Below are 9,888 nucleotides of genomic sequence, written 5' to 3'. Positions count from 1 at the left end.
ATGAAGAACGACCTACGCTGTCTCATTCTTGTGGCTAACGGTAGCGTGATCTCGACTGGAAAGTTGACGGTTCGGTCCCCAGACTAGCAGGATAAATCTGGGCGGAGAGGTGAATGAATAGCTTTGCCGTTCTGTTATTGCCATTGCTGATGTGCCCTTGATCAAGGCACTCAATCCCTAACTCTCCTTCCCTTATACATGTGCTTTACCATTTTGGTGTTGAAAAAGAGATTTTTTTCTCAGTGTGCCTAAAATATTAATATAAATTGTTTAAACACTCGTGCTGTTGCTGTTCACGTGACACGTACTGTACATTTCCTGCGTGTAACAAAAAGGTGACTGCTTCTCCTCTCCCTTTCATTACTCTTTTCTCGTCTTCCACAACCATGCTCTCGAGGAGATATGAGGAAAGGAAAACCAACTCCTTTCTTCACATCTCTCACTTCTTTCTCTCAACAGCCATTCCTCCTCTTTCTCTCCCTCTCACTCTCCCTTTTCCCTCCTCCTTCCTGCTCTGATGTCCAGACACACACACACATGCACACACTTCGCAGCGGAGAGTCTGCAGTGTGCTGCCAGTCTGTGAGCTGGAGAGACACTCAGATGACACGAGAGAAATCTTCAACAACAAACTTTGGTTGCAACTTCTTGTTATATTTTTTCCGACTGCGGATGCAAACCTAAGACCTACTTTTGCTTTTCTTATTTCCTCGGAGGGTCGATTCATTTCCACAGAAAGCTACAATGCTTCCACTCTACTTCTTAACTTTTGCTGGTGAGTACTTTTTAACGGTCGTGCCAGTGCTGGGGCATGAGGGCATGTTTCTGTTAATGCCAGTTGCTATGATTCATACTTACCATTCCCTCTCTCTACTTCGTCTCCTCTCTGGTTTTCTCTCTTTTGCTCAAAGCCACCATCCAAGCCCACAACCAACTACTGCCAGGCTCCTGCAACTTTGAGTCCAACACCTGCGGATACACGTCAGATGCAGACTTTACAAGCTGGACCCTGCACAAAGATGGTACTGGCCACACAGCATCTTCAGTCCTCTAATATGTAAAAATGATTTTTAATTTAGAGGCTTGTTCTAAGTGTAAACTTTATTGTTCAGTTGTTTTGGTGTTGGTTTCGGCCACACTACCGAAACACAGTGGTGAAAAAAAGCCCATCTGGTCTGCATTGATTCCAGCATCTCTGAACATCTGGAGTGAGTGAAAGAACAGATTTAGGTATTCTCATCGGGTTGGTACTGCAGCTGACACAGATGAGTTCACCCATATCTAAGTTATGTCAGTCTCTAACAGATAAATGCAGATGAGATCATACTTAATTTAATTAAAGTGTTTACCCTGTTGCAGAAATAACAGAACTGTTGCTCACCTGTCATTCGCTACTGAGACTGAATACAAATGAAGGCTCTTCTGTGGAGATCAAAGTCCATGCACACAATATTGAGATGGGTCTAGCTGCATATCCGTCTGGAGACAGATTCATCATGTTTCCCAGCAGCAGGATCCTGTCAAGTTAATTGCGACATAAAGTGGGGCCTGCTTTAAGAGGTCGATGTTATGTTAACGTAACAAAACGCTCTCTCAGATCTTTGACCTGATTTTAATTTCACAAAACATATCCCTATATGGAACCATCTTTAACGCACCTAACTGGCTGGCTTGTTCTGCCTAGACCTGAACTAGGTCTAGACCTGCTCTTTATGAAAAGCGCCCTGAGATAACTTCTCCTATGATTTGGTACTAAATAAATAAAATTTAATTAAATAGTGAATGATCAGAAGTAGCCCTGGTCTGATGATGGCCAAAAGCTGGCATGGGTGCTGCTAAATGGACCCTCAGCATAAATCGGCCTACATCCACACTCAGACAGCCATATTTGGGCGAGAGCCACAATATATTTGGTCCTCCAGCGCCAATACATAACCAACTATAAATTTAAACTAATACTAAAATCATAACTACTGTTTATTATTGTAGTGGTACAGTGATAACTAAAGAAGTGGGTATATGTTTGTATAAATATGCATGGACATACACTTGTTTACTTTCTTTCCAAGAGTAAGATGAGAAGATCGCTACCACATTTATTTCTGCGTGTTAACTGTGGAGCGGGAGTCAGGAGGTTATCTACCTAGCTTAGCATAAAGACTGGAAGCAGGGGGGATACAGCTGGTGTGGCTTTCTCTAAAGTTCAAAAACAGCAATGTAAAAACAACAATGTGTTGTTTAAGAGGAGTTATGTGCTGGAACGATTTCTTGTCAAAGCACAGCTGGGTGCAGTGACTTCCCAGAGACTTGTTGTCAAAGTGAGTCTGCCAGCAGAAATCATAGAAAAACTGCATAGAAATGTGTGTGTGTGGGGGGGGGGACTGTTGTTCATCTAGAAACTGTTCCAGCACATAAGTCTCCCTAAAACCAGGCTGTGTTCAGAAATAGTTACAAAAATACAGGAAAATTTCTAATCTGTTGTGACGGTTGCTCCACAGCTGCTTGGAGAGTTGTGTCATCCCCCTTTTCAATTTAAATCCAAGTGGTTATTAATCAGTATGGACGGTCATTTATAACATTATAACAAGTCTCGCACTCTGGCTTTACAAGGCTGAAATCAGCAAATGGCTGATATATTACTTGTTAAAAGACTTAATTTAGCACCAAAGATGGCATCAAATAAATTTGATGGAGCAACCACTTGATCTGGTCTGACTGCTTCTGTAATTTTGAGAGGTGTAATCAGAGCTCCCTTAGAGATACTGCATGTACCCTGCACTATGATTATTGTTCTTGAAACCTAACTAACCTAACTGTTTCTCATCTGGATCCGTTTGACTGGTGAGGCAGACTTCCTCCTAGCATGACTGTGTCCTCCTGTTCCAGGAGCTACTGTATCTGCAGCCAGTCCATGTTGGAAAAACTACTTGTAAAGACTTTTTTTCCCATCATGAGCTTTGGATCCTCGTACTTGTCTGAAAATTGCCGTCTCACTCTCATAAGCTCTGGGATACGTCAACTACTTTCTCTTTTCCTGTTTCCATCCTTGTTGCTATTGCTGCCGGCTTGTTAAAAAGGTCAGTGTAGTTGGTGCGTTAATAGTTGTTGCTCAGTTATTCTCCTCTCTCAGTCCTCCTTTCCCTTCATGTGTTCTGTGCAGCACAGCTCAGGCAAGAGAAATGAGGTCATGTCAAATATATAAAGCATTTTTATGAGCTTCTTTTCTGAATGCAAGGTTTGGCTGAGCCTCAAGGTTATGATGAATTCACATCAGTCAATTCTTTGTGTAAATACAAACATTTGCAAACAATTGCTGTTCATTGGCAAAAAATAAGAAAAACATCTTGCAGTGACTGAATTAAAGGTGAAATAAGCACAGTCCTGGTGTGTGTGTGTGTGTGTGTGTGTGTGTGTTTGTCAGGATATACTGTAGGAGCCCTGGGGCAGCAGGGCATTCCACAGGGACAGATAATAAATGACAGACCAGTGAGGACAGCTCTTAGACCCTGGAGCAGAACAAAAGCTAAGAGTGTCTGTTATGGTTGGAGCTGAGGTGGATATTATTCTATTGCAAGTCAGAGGGTCATGACTTTGGACATAATTCCTGATGCATAATGCCTGATACTGCTAATTTTAGATAAAGTTTCCGTTAGAAACAGTATCCAGCCTTTCAACATTGTTCTACCCAAAAGAGAAACTGTTTAGAAAACGCTAGAATTGAGTGAACTCGAGTCAGGACGGATGCATTCTATTTCACAGTGCTTCATATCTTTATCAAAATTTCAATCCTCCCAATACGTTGGTTTATAACCAAATACCTCGAAAACTGATATTCCCATCAGTCTCATCTGTACTTTGTTTTTATTGCTTATTAGCAAATGTTAGCATGCTAATATGCTAAAGGTGAAGGTGACAATGGCAAACATGGAAAATGTTAAAATATAGCTCATAGTCCCACTGTGTCTGCAGCCTCACAGAGCTGACTGTAGAGTTCCCAAACTTTGCCTGCCTCTGTCTCTTCTTGCCCTAATTTGCATAAAGTTAAGATTTTCCACTTTTCAACCTCTCCCTTTTTGTGTTACTGGTCAAAATGCAGTCCTTCAAATGATCCCATTTTTATTGACAGCTGCAATGTTTACTTTTTTCCTTTCAGGCCGTTTTGTTGCCGTGGACACAGCCATAGGCGATGACCAGGATGATGAGACAGGTGCAGATGCTGGACCACTGAGAGAGATCACAGCGGTCCTACTGAGTCCTGCTCTGGAGCAGGGCGAATGGAGCTGCCTGAGGCTTGTCTACCAGATCATCGGGTCAGGAAGCCTGGAAGTCCTGCAACGCACGGAGGGAAACAGCTTTGACAGGCCGCTGTGGAGCAGCCAGGCGCCCTCTGACAGCTGGGTCATCTCAAGCATGGACCTGCAGAACAACACTGAACCTTACAGGGTAAAATACCTTTTGAAATAGTGTCTAATCTTTGTTTAAAAAATAGCTTGAAAAGAAGCAGAATCAAAGCCGCAGTATAGTGCAAAGTTTCTATAATGGTCCGTGGAAGTTGTTAAAGTTTATTTTAATCCGCAATATGAAAATGTTGGATGAAACCAACAGCATACTGACAGTTTAGCTATTCTTAGAGCCTTACCAGTGGCACTAAGAGTGTAATGTTTTTCTTGAGTGTAGGACCAAAGGAAAGGTCGTTAAGTGTTCAAAATGTAAAGTGTTCTTCCTCTGATGAGCTTGAATGTGCTCATTAAATTTCATTGCTAAAAAGCTGAAAAGCTTGATGGTGGCGCCAACAGAACAAAAACAAATCACAATATTTTACAAGAAACCAAGGGGTAAAATTTCTAGACTAAAGAAAAGTTGTAATTTTAGAACATGTTTTTAATATTCTGAGAATAAAGTCAGAATTTTACAATGAATAATTCTAATAATAATAATAAATAATTGAACTAAATTGATGGTCTCCAAGTAGAAACCTTCAGTGCTTCATCAGAAAACACTGAGGGAAAATAAGTCCAAAGCAAGCTAAAATTCAAAATAAATTGTCTCTAACGTAACCATTGAGTCCAATACAATTCTCTCTTTTTTTAAAGTACAGAACTTCAAGATACATAAAAAAATTTACTCGAAGACATATTCTTACTAATTTACTGGCACCAAACCAATTTACAGATTATTTACTATTTCTAAAATGTACACAGAATGTACAAGTGCAATGTATACTTGTAACTGCTGACTTCCCAACCCTATTCAGTTAAAAAAGTAAACAGTGTGGAAAACAACAGTTCACGCTGTTATTGAAAGGGAGACAGATATAGGTTGACGTTCCACATGCAGGCCCAAATTGAGGCCAATATGAAATGTGTGGGAAAAAACCCACACATACACCCACACACATCATCTAAACACTGTGTGGGAGTAAGTACAGCACATGTTTATATTATTTGCAGAGGCAGAGCTGACTCTGACAGGGTCATGACCTAGATGATGGTTAAGTCGGGTCTGTGTGGGCCTCTCAGCACATAAACATATTTCAGCCCAGACCTATGTAGGTGAAAATATGCATATGACAGATGTTTAAACTTGTTTTCAGCAAAGAAACTCTAGTCATCCACTGTACGCTCCCAGCCCAGCATCAAACAACAGACAAAGTTAGCGACTAATGTCAGCAGAGAAGAAAGTGAAACATTTCTTCTTCAGTATTTTTCTGAGGATTTATTTGGTGGAGACCACACCGGAGCTAAAAATAGTGAGATCATGCTTGATCACACACACACACACACACACACACACACACACACACACACACACACACACACACACACACACACAGACACACACACACATCCCATCCATCTTGTCATTTCTTTCTCTGCAAGTCATTTTAAAGCAAACCTGCTGATCACCAGAGCTTTGAAAGTAAATTAGATTTCTGTGCGTTTCATGCGTGCACACCCTCTGACTGAAGTTCGCTCACCCTATGATGTCATTCCTGTGTCCCTCCATATGGTTGCACGGTATTACTGAACACGTGTTTTTGATTAGGTTGTCATCGAAGGTAAACCTGGACGGAGCACTGGGAGCAGCGTGGCCATCTTTGAGATCCACATCAGCCCCGGATACTGCCTGGGTCTGTGACTGTGACACACATATTTCGCTCACATATTTTAAAACAAAAAGAATAAAAGCAATCCACTTAAGTGTGAATGGATGAAGACCATCTGTGTCACAGCATCACAGCATATTTGATACATTATTAAATTAAAAGCCTTTTGCTCCCACACCCTAACTGGCAGGTCTGATGCTGACCTCTAATTTTTCTGCGTCTAGAGTGTGATTTTGAGGAGTCTCACCTGTGTGGATACAGTAACCAATGGAACGCCAACGTAAACTGGTATGTGGGAGGAGGCGGGGTCCAGTTCCTTAACACCAATATGCCAAATGACCACACATACAACAAGAGGACAGGTGAGTGGGATTTACTCACGTATTATTCATACAAAGGTGTTTTTATCCAAAGACTTAGAGCCCTGCTGGTTTTCATTTAGGACAAAATTTAAGATTTAAGATCTATTATTTTTCTACAATCATTCTTCTTATTATTAGTCTTATTTAGTATAGTTTTAATTCTATTAACATTTACACCCCACCTGGAAGGAGAAGCCTAGGGTTTCTCTATATTTTTCGTGTGGTCAACAAATCTGACCTGAACTAGCAATGAATTAGTTCATCTCTCAATACTTTATGAAATCCGTAAAAGCGGGATACAAATGTATAGTATATATATATTTTTTTAAATAGGCTGTAATCTGCAACAGCTGGGCACTGTTAGCAAATGTTCCTCCAAAGGGAGTTAATAGTGGGTTTGTTGGGGACTGTGCTCAGCTGGGGATCAATCAAAACAAATTTGGTGCTCTAATGAGTATTTACAGCAGCAGGGCGGTGTATGTGTGATTATTCAAAATAAACTACTGTGTGTGTGTGTGTGTGTGTTAGTGGTAATGAAGGAACACGTCACCAGTGCAACAATGTGGCTCAGTGATGTGATTTTAATAGTTTTTGGACTATGGCACAGAGGAAGAGGATATGTCAGGCTGTAAATACTCACACATAATGAACACAACAAAGTATTCACAGTAGGTTTTTGTTTTTTATACTGAGATTACCAAACTAACAGATAGTAAATGTTTGAACTTCAGACCTGATTAAACATAGACTTCTGAGCTTGCTTGAGAAGAACAACTTTGGTTTCCCTTTTTAGCATATCATCTCAGAGGGTACCGAGATATTGATAAGGCTGAACTGCCGTGACAGACTTGATCTGTCATGCCAGACAAGTAAACAATGAACACCTCTTTATTTTTTTGACACATTCAGTTGAAGAAAAGACTGATCACACCAACTGTTTAAACAGCATTTCATTGAATATAAATAGACGTGCAATTAGAACCTGCTTCAGACTGAAATATATTTAAACCTTGTTGAAAGGTTATTTAGCCTAGACATCTTAAAAATGTCACCAAATCAGTGCTTGCTCGGTATGAAAGAATTCTGAAACTCTCCAGTCTTAATTCACTGAGGGGACGCTGCATTTGATTTCATGACCTGACTCATATTTAAACTCCCTCTCAGGTCACTTGATGTACGTGGACTCCGTCTACGCCAAGACTTTTAAAGAAGTGGCCAAACTGGTGTCTCCTATGACGACGGTGCCAATGTCCGGCTGCCTGAGTTTTCAGTACCAGCGAAGCGATGAGAGAGGGAACCTGTTCTCTGTTTTCACCAGGGACCGACTGGGTCAGTACCAGGAGCTGTGGAGGGCGGGGCCAGAAAACCAGAGCGACTTGAGCAGGACGCTTGGAGAATGGATACCTGTGCAGGTGGACCTGAAGGCACCGTACTCTATACAGGTCAAGTATTAACATGTCTGCTTTATGTATACAGCATTTATACTGCGCTATGTGATGACTTACTTAAACAGAGATTAAGGCAAGGCAGCTTTTTTGATATGGCACATTTCACAGAGGCACAAGAAAACAGAATAAAATCTAAAAATGTATCAATTTAAAAAAAAATACATACAGTTAAATAAAATACAAATGTAGTAGACCATAAATACAGTTACAGTGCAGTTATAGTAAAGTTGTAAGTTACACCAAATGCAACAAAGGAAATAATCAAAGGCACAGGAGATCGCACAGACGACAACACACAGTATTTAATTTTTTTTTTTTTATTTGAAAGTGGCTAGGGTGAGCACATTTGAGCTCATTAGGAAGTAGGTTCCATCTGTGTGCAGCATTGTAGTTAAAATCATATTCACTGTTTGTCCAATAAACCTGCGCTACTGCCTGACACAGGAGTATTGGACAAACTGCGAAGGGTCGTAGTGGGCAGGTTTGTGAGAATTTTTTGACTTACTCCTCATTCTGTTTGAAACATGTGCAGCCTTTTTCTGCCTTAGTTTAGCTTGTGCAAAATTAATAAAGAATCATAAGTGTTATACCTCAAAATGACTTGCATTGTGCATAAATTCTACTTCTGTGTGAGTGTATGTAGCTTTCTTAATGAGTGTATGTCTGCCTCTCCAGGTGGTCTTTGAAGTGGCCTTTAACAGTCCAAGTGGCGGGCGCGTTGCAATTGATGACATTTCCTTTTCTCCAGAGTTTTGCAGCACAGACACCGGTGAGCTATAGGATCAGTCACTCACTGTTAATTGTAAACAGGATCATTTTAATCTCACCATTACAATCTTCTGTGTGAACGTCCTAAACATCCAGAATATTAACATTTTAGGATTTTAGCAGCCAAGAGGACCTGCAATAGCCAAGAGATATTTGACAGATCAAACCTTGGAGGTTTACGTGTAGTGGGCATGAAAATGTCAAGTTTGTCTTAAAGGTGGTACTACAGTATGGCCCGAAAGGCATGAATTTGCTCCTTAAATTCTATATCTATGTGGCTTTTAGATTTTGATATTTCCTCTGTACAGTTGAAAGTGAAAGTTTTGACACTGTGGCACTAGAGGAAAAGTCACAAACTGTCAGGTTTGGCTGAGTGCAGAGGCAGGAAACTAGGCGGTTGGACCCAGATGCAGACACTGAAGAGCAGGGTGCAATTAATGTGATTTATTCCAAACAAAACAGAAATACACAGGCTTACTCACAACTGCGGAAAACTCCAAACAAAGGTTGTATTCCATCAAGGTAACTAAACTCCAAACAGGCCGGTGATCAACAGAATAATCCAAAGAGTGCAAAAACAGGCAGAACACCCCACATACGACGAGGACACAACAAAGACTGAATAGAACTGAGGACTTACAGTGGGGGAAAAAAGTATTTGACCCCTTGCTGATTTTGCAGGTTTGCCCACTTACAAAGAATGCAACAATCTACAATTTTAATCATATGTACATTCTAACAGTGAAAGACAGAATCCCAAAGAAAATTCCAGAAAATCACATCATATGAATTTATAAAAATTGATAACCATCTGATGAGGAAAAACAAGTATTTGACCCCCTACCAAACAGCAAGTATTCTGGCTCCTACAAGCCAGTTAGTCTTTCTTTAAGACACAGCCCCAATCCCAACCAATTATCTACATCAAATACACCCGCCTCACCTCATTACCTGTATAAAAGACACCTGTCAACACCCAAACAACCAGCATCCAACATCACCACCATGGGCAAGACCAAAGAGCTTTCTACGGACATCAGGGACAAGACTGTTGATCTGCACAAGGCTGGGATGGGCTACAAGAGAATCGGAAAGCAACTTGGAGAGAAAAGATCAACTGTCGGTGCAGTTATCAGGAAATGGAAGAAGCACCACACCACCGCCAACCTCCCTCGGTCTGGGCCTCCACACAAGATCTCGCCTC

General features: G+C 40.9%; 1 protein-coding gene across 2 annotated transcripts in view; it reads left to right on the top strand.

Moving 5' to 3' along the window:
* The first annotated feature begins 625 nt into the window (after positions 1-625).
* LOC123981371 (MAM domain-containing protein 2-like) overlaps positions 626-9,888 on the top strand; it is a 16,885-nt gene continuing 7,622 nt past the window's right edge. For both annotated transcript variants that reach the window (XM_046066123.1, XM_046066122.1), the window contains exons 1-7: positions 626-775; positions 912-1,022; positions 4,154-4,443; positions 6,046-6,130; positions 6,331-6,468; positions 7,633-7,910; positions 8,592-8,685. In XM_046066123.1, coding sequence (XP_045922079.1) covers positions 745-775; positions 912-1,022; positions 4,154-4,443; positions 6,046-6,130; positions 6,331-6,468; positions 7,633-7,910; positions 8,592-8,685 — 1,027 coding nt within the window. In that variant the 5' untranslated portion in view covers positions 626-744. The remainder of the gene's footprint in view (positions 776-911; positions 1,023-4,153; positions 4,444-6,045; positions 6,131-6,330; positions 6,469-7,632; positions 7,911-8,591; positions 8,686-9,888) is intronic.

This window comes from Micropterus dolomieu, linkage group LG13, assembly GCF_021292245.1.
Source record: "Micropterus dolomieu isolate WLL.071019.BEF.003 ecotype Adirondacks linkage group LG13, ASM2129224v1, whole genome shotgun sequence".
Classification (NCBI taxonomy): domain Eukaryota; kingdom Metazoa; phylum Chordata; class Actinopteri; order Centrarchiformes; family Centrarchidae; genus Micropterus; species Micropterus dolomieu.
This window is presented reverse-complemented; position numbering and strand designations above follow the sequence as displayed.